Source organism: Cyprinus carpio, chromosome B15, assembly GCF_018340385.1.
Source record: "Cyprinus carpio isolate SPL01 chromosome B15, ASM1834038v1, whole genome shotgun sequence".
Classification (NCBI taxonomy): domain Eukaryota; kingdom Metazoa; phylum Chordata; class Actinopteri; order Cypriniformes; family Cyprinidae; genus Cyprinus; species Cyprinus carpio.
In genome coordinates this window covers 17,867,988-17,883,706 of record NC_056611.1, presented here as the reverse complement: position 1 = coordinate 17,883,706, position 15,719 = coordinate 17,867,988, and the positions used below count along the sequence as shown (strand labels likewise).

Below are 15,719 nucleotides of genomic sequence, written 5' to 3'. Positions count from 1 at the left end.
ACAAATGAAGTAAAAATGTTGAACTGTTAAATATTAAATTCTCTAGTTACATGTGGATGAGAACAAATTGGAAGACATACTGACATAACAGACTGAGAGAAGGTCCTCAGAGCGTTTTTCTACCAAGCATCCCCTCCCCTGTAGACGCAGCATATGATTGTTTTCAAACACCTATTCGTGATGTGATACAACTACAGCCCAATTCAAACATCATAAACACAGCGATTACAGGTTTATAAAGAGTGAAACTATGCCTCAGCTGGTAAAAGTAGACTAAGAGACTTCCACAGATGTATGTATGTGTATACACATATATTTCTGTAAAACACTGCCTACCCTACCTTTAATATATTTATTCAGCAAGGATGCATTAAGTTACAGTAAATTCATTCATAATGATACAAAAGATCTCAAATATATTTTTTTTTTTTTTTACTTTCCATACATAAAGAATCCTGGAAAAAAGTATCATGGTTTCCACAAAAAATTTAAGCAGCACATCTACTCTCAGTATTGATAATGATAATAAATGTTTCTTCAGCACGAAATCAAGATATTAGAATGATTTCTGAAGGATCATGTGACAATGAAGACGAGAGTGATGCAGCTGAAAATTCAGTTTTTCCATCACAGGAATAAATTACATTTTAGAATGTATTGAATAAGAAAACAGTCATTTTAAATTGTAATATTTCATGATATTACTGTTTTACTGTACTTTGTTTGATCAAATAAATGCAACCTTTGTGACCATAAGAAAAAAAAAAAAGAATCCTAACAACTCCAATCTTTTTGAACAATAGTGTAAATATTTACTCTTCTGCTAGGTCCTAAATATTGGGTAGTTCAGAAACTGGAGTCAAAGAGCTATTATAGCTCCATCTATGAATTTGGGAACTTTCATATGGATTGGCCTGGAATTGTTGGGAAAGTGGATGCAGCTTTTGAACTCAATGGTAATGGACTGTATCATTTTCTACCAGTGTTCTCTGTGAAACATTTTCCCTGGAATTACATGCATGTTTTAGTTTTTTTCTCAACAGGACATGTTTTTAAAAGATGTTTGCTACACATTATGAACACAAATGCTTGGTTTGGTAAAAGATATGTTCACAAGAAACACAGGAAGGAATTCTGTCATTGACTATTGTGCCTCATATTACATGTTGAATAAGCTTAGTTGTACAGTATCAAGAAATATTTGTATTTTTTCACGTGGTTACAGAATCGTCAGTGAATGAATGAATGTTCTCAAATTATTGACATATACTCAATATCTTTGAAATCACTTCATATCCATGAATGCATTATAATGCTTTAAAAAATAAATGCACATACCAGCAACATGCTTTTAAAATAGTTTTGAACATCAAGCATCAAACAGTTTGAACATTATTAATAAATCATTAAATGAATAATAATATATTTTATATTTTAATAGCAATGCAATAGAAAAAAAACACTTGGTTCACCGAAGAACCCCCCCCCCCCCCCAAAAAAAAAGAAAGAAAAGAAAAAGAAAAAAATTCTTAGTGTGAGGAACATTTTAATCTCAAGAACCTTTTTACTTTATAAAGAACATTTGACACCTAAAAATACACGGATGCAGTGCTGCTGGCCTGAAAATCATGAGAAAAAAGGACAACTGAAGTAAAAGCACTAAGACACGGCGTCTCTGATATGATCTGATATGGCTTGTTGACCTAAATAGTTTGGATTAGCTATCAAAATAACAGAGCGCATATGAGTACAGAGAATGTTAAACAGCTGGGAAAATGATTTATTGTTGCTTCCAGCACTTACAGGACCTTGCTTGTCCTGATTTCATTCCCAGTGACCTCATTTTACCTCACAAGCCACAATATCATATATAAGTGCATTCCCTTGGTTTTCCTAAACATGTTGAGTAACAGTATATTAGAAAATCTATTTGTGCTCACCAATTATGAATTTGATTAAAAATACAGTAAAAACAGTAATATTGGGTAATATAAGATTACACTTTTTAAAATAAGTTTTGTATTTTAAAATATTACTTCAGTCTTCAGTGTCACATGATCTTTCAGAAATCATTCTAATGGGCTGATTTGCTGCTCAAGACATACTGTGATCAAAGAAAGTGTATAGTTAAAGAAAAATGAGATTAAGGTGTTCATGCAACTGCTGCAGGTCTGCTCAATATAAATATGCCACAGCTGGACCTAGAAACAGAAATCATTCAAAAAAATATTCAATCAAATAGTGATTTATTAAAATACATCATATAATAAACCATCTTAATACAGAAAACAATAATGATCAACTTCTCTATCCGTACTGTAAAGGAAGAATACCACCTAGAGGCTGTACAAAGGAAATCATCTCTCTTGAAAATGTTCAGAGAAATGTAGTCACATGGTGCAGTTGATGGTAAACATAAGGCAACAGACTAAATAACAGCTGGCTGCAATGGAGCAGCTCAACTGACACTCTTTCACAAAATGACAGTTTAGTCTTAAATTATTTTCTGGTTTGTTTTGAAGGGTGCTTAATTAGTTTGGGCCTGTATACAAAGAGTTTATTTGCAGAAACAGATAACCCTGTTTTTTTTGTTTGTTTTTTTAAATCATGTTTTTTGTTATGTTATCATGTTTTTATTGTTAACTCTGTTTTTTTAAAAACTTATAAATTTTTTAACTAGTCAAAATAACCCAACTGCAGTTTGATTGAGATTAAGTGGAATGCACAATAAAAAAATAAAAATAAAAACATGATTTCTGAGAATTGTTAAAAACGGAGTTATTCGTTTTTGCAAATTAACTCTTCATATGACCATCTTAAATGTATGAATATGATTATTAGGCTAATATGGTGTCTATGTACAATATCTGACATCCTGGACGTAAAACAGAAAGCATCTATTCAGAATGGGTTCTGAATAGATCAGTTTTATCGCTCTCAGTAACACACATGGCTTGTTATGTCCCTGAAATGGTGGCCAGCAGCACGGCTCGTCCTCAGCGTCATTACTCATCATAGTGCAGGGATGACAGGAATTTATCAACATCCAAGTCTTCAGGAAAGGAGTCCAACAGCTTCTTTGGTTTCTGAAAAATAAAAAAGAATTCAGCCGAGCAATGTTAACATCAGATGATGCATGCTGAAGTACACAAATAGACAAAAATGAGTCAGACTTCTCAGATTGGCTGGACTGCCATGAGCTGACTCGCTGTCTACTGCCTTTTGTCTAGGCAGGACACATACTAAATGAATGGTATACAGTAGGTATATAAATGGAATAAATAACTGGTCTGAGATGCTTTTTTTCCACCAGCCACTAGTGACTTGATTTAGGTTTTAACATTATATATATATATACATACACACACACACACACACACACACACATTGCAAACATTCACTTATACAATGAATTATTAGGGCTGTAAAACAATTAATCACTTCCAAAATCAAAGAAAGTGTGTGTTTACATAATATGTGTGTGTAATGTGTATATTTATTATTGATATAATTAGTTCATTATAGTTATTCTACAGAAATAATACATAAATATAATAAAACAAATTATATATTTATATATATATATATAGATACTCACACATACACACACAAATATACACAGTAAACACACACATATATTATGTAAACACAAGCGTTTATTTTGGATGCGATTATGTGTATGCATATGACGGATAAATATACATCTCAAAATTTCACTTCGTCCAAACATTTGGACGAATGTTGTCCACTAGGTTTCCCACACTATATTATAAAATTGCCTTTCAAATGTAGGATGTTATGTTGCTTAAGATTTGGCATAAATGATTTCAAAAGCATCTTAAAAACATAATTTTGCTACTATTGCTACATACTTGATAGGGGGCTTATCTAGACTGCTCACTAGGTTAAGGTTTTTTTTTTGTTTTTTTTTTTTACAAATAACCAATAAAATATCAGCTCACCTTTGATTTCTTTTTACTGCTCGAGGAGCTGGAAAGCTGTAGCTCTTTCTTTGCAGGAGGGCTCAATTCAATTTGCTTTCGCTTCTTTCCTTTAGGGATGGCAGATTTCCCAGCACTGGCCTCCTCTTGACGCAAGCTGTCTTTCAGAGGACCTCCTGTCCTGGCGGCGCGTGACAGGATCATGAGAGTGTGGGCGGCCATGTTGATGCTGTTCTCACTCCCCGCCTCGCTGGCAGGACTGCAGGAGGGGATGTCAGGTGTGGCGGGAGGGGGGAGATGCCTTGGTGTGCTTTCACCCTCCCTCCTGAGCCTTTGTCGGGACGGGGTTCTCAATCCATCCGTCAGATCCTCCTGTGCACGTCCTGGTCCAGGTGTCCTCGGGATCGGGAGATCTGGACATCCGGCCACCGGTCTCTTCGGTGGAGTGGCTGCGGGAGCCTGGCCTTGTATGTCCTGCAGCATCTCAACAGCCTGTTTAGTTAGAGGGCTTGTCTTGCATAAGGTTTTACTGGAACTGCTCGATACTGTTCCTGTAGATTTTTCTGTAGAAAGTTGGAGATCTTCAGCGGGGCGTGCGGGTGTCTGACGCTGACAGCTCTCCAGCTCATTTTCTTTATTTGCAGTGACACCTGGAGAGTTCTGTAAGGAAGTTTTTTCTGAGGATCTTTCTGCTGGTTTTAACGGCTTCTTTTCACAAGATTCTTCTTGTGTGTTGTCCTTTGTGTTGCCTGCTGGTTTCTGCTTTTGGCCTGGAGCAGAAGATTTTGAAACCACTCCGCCGTCTTCTTTCTGTGATGCTTGTGATTTGTTTGGTGATTCTGATCTAATGAGAGCCTCAGGCTCAATGGCAGCTTTGTTGGAAGACTTGGCATTTGATAAAATAATTAGATTTGGTCCCTTTTCAGTGACTTTGCTTTTTGGGGCTTCTTTTTGTTGATGAAATATGGTGACTTTTTCAGAGTTCTTTACTTCTGGCAGCCTAACGGTTTCTATTCTTCTTTTGCGGGTGTCAGAAACTAAAGGCTGTTTCGGCTCAGTCTGTGTGATTTCTTTCTGAACCTGCTGAGCTGGAGAGGAAGTAACAGCAGAGGATGTGAGTGTGCTTGTCTGTGAAGAATTCTGGCCAGCTGCAGGGCTTTCAGGTGTGACGTCAAAGCAAAGTATTCGCCGATGGCTGGGGCTTGTTGCGCTCACACTCTTTTGTTGCTCAGAGGTCTGGGGAAGCACTTGACCAGACCCAGATGTGCCGGTTTTACCTGAAAATCAGCAAACAAGTCATTACATTGATGCATATTCCACAAACTTTCAGATAAAACAAGTTGCTAAAGAACATTTTTCAAATTATGGTAGTGAATTTTTTTTGTGTATTTTAGGAATCTAGTTAAAACTTAAATCTCTGGAAAAACATTAATTGACATTTTAGCGTAATACAAAACTACTATATATTTATATAAGGACTGGTCAAGTTAACGCGTTAACACATTAATTAATTAACACCGACAATTATTTTATCGCTCATAAATGCAGTTTTTTATTATTTTTATTATTTTGAAAGTCCGTTGCTCACTGGCTCTGAATACACATACAGACAAAATATGGGTCACAGGAGGGGTGGGATGCTGATCATTACTGGCTTAGGATGGGTGTCATCACACGTCTCAACCAATTAGAACATTTGGGGTAGGGTTGGGTACCTATGTAACCGGTACGAAGCGAACCGAATCAGAACACAGATTTCAGTGCCTCTTAAATGCCTGAGCAATCCATTGAAATATGTGTCCTGGTTCTCTGAAATGTATGCAAGAAGCATGGGCGTCGCTAGGCTTTTGTAGTGGGGCTATAGCTCCATAAACTGCACACAAATTCACGATCGCCTCAGAGTAAGTCCCCTTAAATTTCATATGAAAACAGCGGCAGACCGGTCTCCTCCCCATCTTTCAGTGCGCTCTTCAATCGGCAGACCGTGGCAGAGTAGCGCGAGCGGACTCAAACAGAAACAGAGGACACAAGATGTGTTTATCGATAGATTATTAGAATATCTGTATCTGTGCTGTTCTTTATCATAAATACAGTTTACAATAGGTCACGAGGGAGCAATCGGTTTGCCATCTACTGTAAAGTTTTCGCTCCGTTCATCACACCACAGCTGTTTCCTCCAGCGAAACTCTAGCCCTTAACACATATGAACGCATACTTTAATTATACTTAAATATACTTAATTTAATTATACTTTATACATACACTACTGTGCAAAAGTCTTAGGCACATTAGTATTTTCACCCCAAAGAATGGTGTTCGGCCAGTTATTTATATCTTTTGCTGTAGAGACATTTAGTTTGTCTCAGTTTCATCTGTTTCTTCATGTAATCACAGACAGATTCGATGACGGTGAGATTAGATCTACATTTGGAGCACCGGCTGTTGTCAGACTGCTTGTGCATTCAAAAATCTCACTAGATTATTATTAAAATTAATGGCAAAATGAATGTTTGGAAATGTAAACTGATATTTCTTACTGACACACTACAGCAAAATATATAAATAACTGGCTTAAAACCCTTTTTCGGGGTGAAAATACTAATGTGCCTAAGACTTTTGCACAGTACTGTACTTTACAAACTACATTGTTGCTACTTTATAAAGAATGACCATACAGTCATTCACAGAACTGATTAAAAACAGTGACAGACATAACTAAATATCAGCGTGATTGACAGAGATACAGTAAAAACATTATGTGTGGTTTTGTATTAAATAATGACCCAGATTGTGAAATACATTTATTAGCCATAGAGTAAGGGAAGCACAACTTGGGAAATGAGAGCATCCAAGGAGCATGTGAAGGTTATGGATTTATTTAAATATTTTTTAATGTTCTTTAATGTTATCCATAGTTTTTTGTGGCTCTTTTTTTTTTTTTTGGAAATATTGGTTCAGGCCATTTTACCATTTTAAAAGTATCGATATGGCACCAGTATCGTAAAAAACCCAATCGACACCCAACCCTAATTTGGGGTGGGCCTAAGACTGCAGCTCTCACATGAACGCTCCCAATAAAATTATTTAGGCTAAGCATCAACATTCAAATACCACTGTTCACTGTTATTTTTAACTAGGGGTGCTCCGATTGATCGGCCGATAATCACATTGGGATGATTGATAGGCGGTCTCTAAAAGTTTTCACTTGCTCCAAGAGCGCTCCACCACTGTTCCCTCACAAGTACAATTCATGCCAACAGCCTGTAATATAACTGCATATTTAGCAAGAACTCACATGTTAAACATATTTAGCTATAGCTTGATACAGATGGATCTCTCTAATCAGAAGGTTATAATGACGGCAATAGCCGAGCGGGAAGTTATAGGCTAGTTCTCAAGGAGTTTGTTCCTTTTACTGAATATTTTCAGGTTAAAGCATGATTTAAACAGTTACAGGACATTCACATGCAATCGCTTTCACAATAATGTATTCAAACAAATGTAATCTTACAGTGCTACTTCATCTGTATCTGATTTTGAATGAGCATAAATCTGTAAGAAATGCATCGATCTGTAGAAAAAATAACTGATGAAAATGTAAACTGTTTTTTTCATCACAAACTAAATTTGCACAGCAGAAAGCAGCAATTATACATTTTAATGCTGACAACCATGCTATTAGTTTTGCATGTGGTAAAAAAAAGTTTGCACATAATAGCCTAAGTCACTTTGAAACTATCCTGTTATTTTCTTTGTTTTCTTTTTTATTTTAATATAGGCTACGTTATGAACATAACATTTCAAACATAATGAAATTCTTTAGCCACGGAGCGCAGGTGGAGCGGTATTTCTGGTATCAGTGAGAACGGAGTGGAGCGGGAGCGGGAAATTGTTGCTGCTCCACTCCGCTCATATACTCTGATATAAACACATTAAGTATATAAATTATTTATAATTACATAAATATAAACTTACAAATTTTTATATAAATATTTTATATAATATAAATACAATTTTAAAAAAAACTTACCCATGTCAGTGTTTTCCTTGGGTGCCAATTTTTGTTGAGAGATAACTTTTGCAGGCGGCCTTACAGTGGCTGAACATGGCAAAGTCAACATCTGTAAAAAAAAAAAAAAAATTGTAATTAGAAATAGAATAAAACTATTATTCTGTCACAAAATCTGTACACTTCAAAGTTACTAACCTTACTGGGAAGGACTGCAAGTTTTCCAGTATTTTGCCCCATTACAGATACTGGAAGCATCACATTTTGTAACATGGGCTGAACTGGAGAAGATATAATGATTGTGGAGCCTAAAAAAAAATCAACTGGAATTTCAAACATGCACCCTTAATCCAGAGGAAGACTAAATAAAGTCTGCAAATGAGTGCCTCAACATAAACACAGAAACATACAACCTAAATAAAAGTTTAAAGTGTCTTATATAATCAAACTAACTCTTCACTCACCAGGCGAATAGGTCTGAGAGACATTTGCACCCATGGACACCACAGTCCTCTGGCGAGGTGGAGTCGTTACCACATGCGGCATTGAAGACAAGGTCCCTTGAGGCATATTACTTGGAAGCAGCACAACATTTGACCGCTGCTCGGCAGCAGCTGGATCAGTTACGACAAAATAGCTGCTTGAAGGCCCAAAGGTGGGGTTAGTTTGCAACAGCTGAATAAAACCGGTTTCCTGACCTACAGGACGTCCCAACACAGGCTGTCCGCTACTCTGCACGCTCCTCTTAGGTGTTCCAAATGATCCAACCCCCTCTACACCCTGTAAGCAGCTCACAGCCTGAGCCGTTTCTTCTTGTGTTATGACCGCAGAGGTTGCGGGCAAAGTCTTGGCAGGCGAGGACAGGAATATGGTGGGGATGTGGTCACTGGTGATGCTGGAAACTGCCTGGTTCAGTGTTGCATCAGTTGAGACCTCGTCCTGCTCGTCACTGATGATGATTTTTAGGGAAACAATCTTATTGGGATCAGGCTCCCTGGTCGGGGCGTCAGAAATGCATGGCGTAGTGGTGATAGATGAAGCACCTGATGTAGGGAGATTGCTTTTGACAGTACTGGACTGAGTTTGAGTGCTGGAAGGAGTTAAAGGCATCTGGTTTGTAGAGGGTGGAGAAGCCGTTTGAACAGATATGTCTGTGTCAGGTTGAGGCAAGCAAAGTGAGGGCACAGCGTCATTTTGAATGGATAAAGAAGATACAATATCTTCATTCTGTCCGATGGTCATTCCTGCTACTCTCCCAGGCTCATTCACGAATGCATTATTTGAGGTTTCAGTTGTGGATGTGGTTTGCGATGTCTTACTTGAAACAGGAACTTGACTGCTTTTATTGTCATTTAATGTTTCGTTGGCATTTGAGTTCTCCAGAGTAACTAGCTGGATATTTACACTCTCAGAGGCTTCATTTTCTGGTTCATCTATCTCCATGCCAAGTCCTTCCTCTGTCAAAGAAGAGCTTGATACGGTTTGGTCAGGTGGACGCGAATCTGCTTTATCGTTCAACCCTGAAGTTGAAGTGGCACTTTTGGATTGTTTATTACCAGATAAAACTCTAGTCCTGGATAGTCCTCTTTTGGAGTTTGTGGATCCTCGTCCAGTTTGTTTGGTTACGATACGTGGCTGTGAAGCTGTGGAAGCAGACTTTGTCGCATTACAAATGCTGGATGATTTATTTTTGCTTGTTGACTCAGACTGGGTGCTTAGGTTTTGTGTCCTACTTTCTCCTCCTGAAGTGGAATCCTCCTGTCCAGTGCCTAAAATCATAAATAAAATCATACAACAGTTTATATATGTGACCCTGAACCACAAAACCAGTCATAAGGGTAATTTTCTTTAAAATAGAGATTTATACTAGGGCTGCACGATTAATCGCATGCATTTGTCATGCGTGTCTCATCAGTAAAGCCGGTGCCGTGATTAGCGGTAAATGTCTGTCACCTGTTTTTCAAACGGGAGCGGCAGTTAATACACAGAGCCGTAGTTCACTGACAAGCTACGCAATATTCTGTTCATAATTGAGATTAATCGCATTCGATTATGAACACGATATTGCTTAGCTTGTCAGTGAACTACGGCTCTGTGTATTAACTGCCGCTCCCGTTTGAAAACAGGTGACAGACATTTACCGCTAATCACGGCACCGGCTTTACTGATGAGACACGCATGACAAATGCATGCGATTAATCGTGCAGCCCTAATTTATACATCATCTGAAAGCTGAATAAATAAGCTTTCAATTGATGTATAGTCTGTAATGATAGGACAATATTTGGCCGAGATAAAACTATTTGAAATTCTGGAATCTGGGGTTGCAAAAAAAAAATCAAAGATATTGAGAAAATCACCTTTAAAATCGTCCAAATTGAGTTCTTAGCAAAGCATATTACTAACCAAAAATTAAGTTTTGATATTTTTATTTTAGGAAATTTACAAAATATCTTCATGGAACATGATCTTTACTTAATGTCCTAATGATTTTTGGCATACATGAAAAATCTATAATTTTGACCCGTACAATGTATTTAAGGGTCAGTGAGATTTTTTTTTTTTTTTTTTAAAGAAAGAAATACTTGTATTCAACAAGGATGAAATTCTACTTCATCACAGAATTTTGAAACAAATGTATCACAGTTTCCCAAAAACAACTGTTATAAACAATGTTTTTAATATTGATGATAAGAAATGTTTCCCAAGCATCAAATAAGCCTATGAGAATCATTTGTGAGGGATCTTGTGATACCAAAGACTGAAGTAATGGCTGTTGAAAATTTGCTAGAACAGGAATAAATTATTTTAAAATATATTGAAATAGGGAAAAAAAAAATGCTATTTCAAATTGTAATATTATTTAATAATATTACTGTTGTAGTTTATTTTTGATCAGATAAACACAGCTATGGTGAGCAGAGGAGACTTCTTTCAAAAACTTCTTAAAATATGAAAAAATATATTCAAAATAAAAATCACTGACCCCAAACTTTTGAACCATTGTTCATAGGGGTGTGAGATATATCGTCTGTTATAATATCATAATTGTTGTTTTAACGATGTGCGATTTGACATTATCGAGTATTTTGCAAAAAAAAAAAAAAACCATACAGAGCGTACGCATACATTACATGAAGAAGTCTAGACCAGTGCATGTGCGAATTTAGAGTGCGTTCTTTCACTGCATGATACAGTCTATTAAAATATTTAGAATAATCACTAATTCAAGACATGGTGGAGAAAATGTGTATATTTATACCACTTCAAATAGTTAATCAATTTCACATGAAGAGTGCTGTTTTTTCTCCAAAAATTACCATGATTACAAATGTGATATTAATTTTGTTCAATAACAGTTCAATAAACAACAAGTTAATTAAGAGACTTAAGTTTTAGACACTAAATTTCCTGTTTTTACACTATTTTCACAACAAAAATAATTCCAAACACAACCACAGCACTGTTTTGGGTCTCTGAGCAACATGATGGTGTTTCATTCCTGAATGAATCAACCGTTAAATGATTCGATTCAATCGCAATGACTCACTTATTTACAGTGACTTGCTGCCACCTACTGGATACATTTAAAGTATCTATTCAACGTTTTATACAAAACATAATAAAACAATATTTATTAATTAGAAAATAAAAAATTAAATACATACATTACACACAAAAAACACATTATAAATACATCTAAATGCCATTTCAGATTGCAAAGATTTAACTCTGCATTGCAAAGATGAATTTTGTTGATACGTTTTTTTTTATTTGCTTGGTAACCACCCAAATGTCCTATTATTCTAATTCACTGATTAATGGCCGTTTCACACTGAGCGCGATGTGAAAAAGCGAGGCGAATCACAGACAAACATTGCTTTCACACCGAGCGAGAAACGATTGAACGCCTTCTGCTAATTCACGCCTGCACTCTAGGTGGCGCCGACCAACAATGCATTTTTCCTCAGATATGTATCTCATAGCCTATATGGATTTAACATCGTCTGATGCTCAATATACTGCATTAAATTAAGATAAATAGCCTAAAGTTTGGTTCTGTGCCAGAAACACAAACTATCTATAATGCTTACAAGAAAACATCTTAAAATACAAGCAGAAGTAGCATCAAGCCACATTTGAACATTTATGTACATTAATTATTAAAGTTTTTGCTTAAAACCCACTTTAAACCATCATCGAGTGCTTGTAATAACTTCCAATTGTGATCTATAGTTTATTTAGATTCTATAATAGGCAGACAAGCACTCTTTGTATGTTTAATCACGCCACACTGCTTATCGTCATAAACATCCTTTATTTTTATAAAAATACCATGAGCTGCATACAAAACGAGCACAATAACGCACTCAAAATATAGTTTAATTATCGTTATCGATAAAATCCCAGTAATATTGAGATATTATTTTCTGTCAATATCGCACACCCCTAATTTTTCATATAATTAAATGTACACACAGGAAACTACCTGTGCTGCTTTTCAAAGTAAAGCCGACCCATCTTACCAGTTTCAGAAGCGCTCTCTACATGCCCGGTCTCATCACTCTCTTGTGCGCTGGTACTGGTACTGAAGCTCCCATCAGCCTGTTCACTGCCTTCAGCTGTTTTACTTTTCCCCAAACAATATGAAAGGTGATCAGTGAGACCTTACAAATAAAAAAAATCAGTGTGGCTTTTATATCAGAATTTGATTTGCTTAAACCTACCATAGTCAAAGAGGTCAAAGAGTGCCTGAAATGCTGGGTCTGACTCTGTCTGTGTCAATATGTCTTGGATGGCAACATCAGTCATATGAATTTCCCCCTAGAACAATTTTACAGGTTAAGGGTTGATTTGGCTGTCAACTAGGGATGCATGACAAATCTTGCACAATATTTAATGCGCATCTCGTCAGTAAAGCCGGTTCTGTAATCAGTTGTAAATCTTTACCGCTGATTACAGAACCGGCTTTACTGACGAGATGCGCATTAAATATCGTGCAAGATTTATCGTGCATCCCTACTGTCAACATATTCAGAACAAACGATTAAAGATGTGCATTCACACACCTGGAGGCCCAGGATTTCATCAATCGACTGCTCTTGTTCCACAGTACTGCAGGCAGCTTTTGATGTCTGAGGACTAGTATCACTGTTAAAGTGATATTACAACATGTTTAGTACGATCACATAGTTTTGTTTTATGTTTAGTATGATTTCAATGTTTTTTAAATGTGTTTTTAAGTTGTTTCTTGGCCATTATTTAGTATTTACCTTGCCAAGATTTTGTTGATGTTTTCAGCAAGTTTTTCTTGCAAGGATCTATCATTGAGAATTTTTTCTCTGGCATTTTCTATAACTATTTGCTGTTAAAAAAAAAGAAACATGATCTTCAATTACACAGAAGTAAACAGGAAAAGAAAAAAATGAGAACTGAATCAGCCTGACTCACAGATAAGTTCTCTGTCACAGTTTCTTCACTTTGAGATTCCACAATGAGAGTGCTGGACACTACGGTGGCCCTGCTGGTCCCGCTGGCACCCGACTGACCACCTCCTCTCCGCCTCGGCGAGTCACTGCAGCACAAAACACAGATTGATCTGGTTACAGAATACAGATTGATCTGGAAAAGACAGAATGCGTGAATCTGCAACATACTTCTGGTGTTGACATCACTCTCATCTTACCATTTCCTGCGGGCCGGAGATAAAGGTCCTGGATTCAATCTATTATCAGTAACCAGTATCTGCAACGGTGACTCTCCTATCAAGATGTAAGATAGCTAAATGAAAAAGGCTACTTAAATCATACGAAAGTGTGATTCAAACATGTTTTTCAGGACTCACCTGGCTGACTAAGGTAGAGAGTGGTAGGTCTGGTATGCTGGGAAGTGAAAGACACTGGGGTGGAATGTCCCAGCATGCCTTGAGGGGTGGACACAGTGCTGGGGACACACTGAACTGCTGGAGTCACAGGTGGGAGCCCAATGATGGGAGACTGTGATGCCAACAAGGGTCTTTGTTGACGCCTAATATTTTGAATGCTATTCATAGTGCGCACTTAGTTTCAGAAAAAAAAATAAATAAATTACAATGCTGTTCAAATGTTTTGGGCTCTGTACGAAATTAATACTTTTATTCAGCAAGGATGCATTAAATTGATCAAATGTGACCGTAAAGTCAGTTATAATGATACACAAAACTTTCTCTTTCAAATAAATTCTGTACCTTTTAATTTACTGTATATTTAAAATAATATAGTTTTACTTTATTTTTTTATCAAATAAACAATATTAACATAAAAACATAAAAAATAACCAAAATAAATGTTTAAACAGTAGTGTGTGTTAATTGTGCACGTATTTTTACATTCCATGCCATATCTATATATGTGTTATATATCTATTATATTTGTCTAATTTCAATAACTCCAAGTCATCAAGAACACAATTTCTCTCAAACAATGAGCAAAACTCACGCCGTTGATTCATCTGCACTGCAGGAGAATTCTGCAGAGACCTGTGGACAATACAGAACGATTTTAATAAATACGGCGCATAAGAAAATTAAAACATTCAATGTAACAATGTAAACAAATAGTCATTCACTTGATCTGGTTGAGCGTGAAGTCAAGCTTTTTCCATAATGATGTCATCACAGCTGGGATTTGATTTTCTTGACTTGTTTCTGCATTAGAAATGACAAGCGTGTTAAAATGGAAGCAGATTCAGTGTGTATCTCAAAACATGTCATTTACTTTTAAGGGCACTCACCTTTTGCTTTAACAGCAACGTATTCATTTAAAATCGTAATGAGGTTTTTTCCAAAAAGAGACTTGAAAAGAAGAAGAATCGACAATATCAAAATTGTTATCTAGTAAACACACGCCAGTAATTTATCGATGTTCACCACCGTGTTATCAATCCAGAACTTGACACATACAAACACACAGGCAGGGATGACCCCGTCCTCTGAGCTGTGCTCGGCATACTCCTTCAGGTTTGGACTCTCACAGATGAAGGCTCGGCTCGTGGCAGTGAGCCCTTCTTGCTGCAGGTAGCCTAAAAGTTGAAAGTAAGTGACACATATTTCATACTTAAATTTTTGATTTGAGAATAGAAGATGAATCAGCCATTACTGTTATCGACACGTCACAGCCTCGCACTGACTGAGCTCAGAACGACACAAGTGTCTCAGTTTTGTAATGGTCTAAATATTTACCGCTACCCAGCAGTTTTAGAGACAAATTACATATATATCGTAATTAGGAACGAAGTATTAGCTCGCTAGCTTCTCCTAGAGAGAGACACAACAAGAGTGAACTTACCCAGCACAAGTCTGGCGACGTCAGACGGAAGCAACATACTTCGATGTTATCCTGTCTCACCAAATCGTCTGCATTTGAAGCATGTGTATTAAAGTTTAATTTAGTCCATAATGTGATAATACAGCTGAAATATTGCAGGTCGTTTAACCCTCTCATCCATCTCGACTACGAAAAGGCGCGGAAATTCGCCTCCTCTGACCCGGATATGGTTAGTGAAATATTCGAGAGGAAATAAAGGGAAATGTAGTTTTTCCTTTCTTTTCTTTTCTTTTCTTTTCTTTTCTTTTCTTTTGAAGGTTTTAAGATTTTTAAGACAAATAAGATTTTTCTTATTGTTCTTTTTTTCTTTTCTTTTCTTTTCTTTTCTTTTCTTTTGAAGGTTTTAAGATTTTTAAGACAAATAAGATTTTTCTTATTGTTCTTTTTTTCTTTTCTTTTCTTTTC

The 15,719-nt window shown here is 36.6% G+C and overlaps 1 protein-coding gene across 1 annotated transcript; it reads right to left on the bottom strand.

Moving 5' to 3' along the window:
• Positions 1-2,676: 2,676 nt before the first annotated feature.
• Positions 2,677-15,479, bottom strand: LOC109098345 (protein NPAT-like). The gene is made up of 17 exons (XM_042739583.1): positions 15,276-15,479; positions 14,891-15,009; positions 14,722-14,782; positions 14,557-14,635; positions 14,427-14,467; positions 13,796-14,008; positions 13,637-13,712; positions 13,402-13,525; positions 13,224-13,315; positions 13,020-13,101; positions 12,678-12,774; positions 12,477-12,587; positions 8,415-9,719; positions 8,149-8,258; positions 7,972-8,062; positions 3,963-5,218; positions 2,677-3,086 (listed from the first exon to the last, which is right to left on the bottom strand). The coding sequence occupies exons 1-17, from the start codon at positions 15,310-15,312 to the stop codon at positions 3,006-3,008; spliced, it is 3,975 nt and encodes a 1,324-aa protein (XP_042595517.1). The 5' UTR covers positions 15,313-15,479; the 3' UTR covers positions 2,677-3,005.
• Positions 15,480-15,719: the final 240 nt, after the last annotated feature.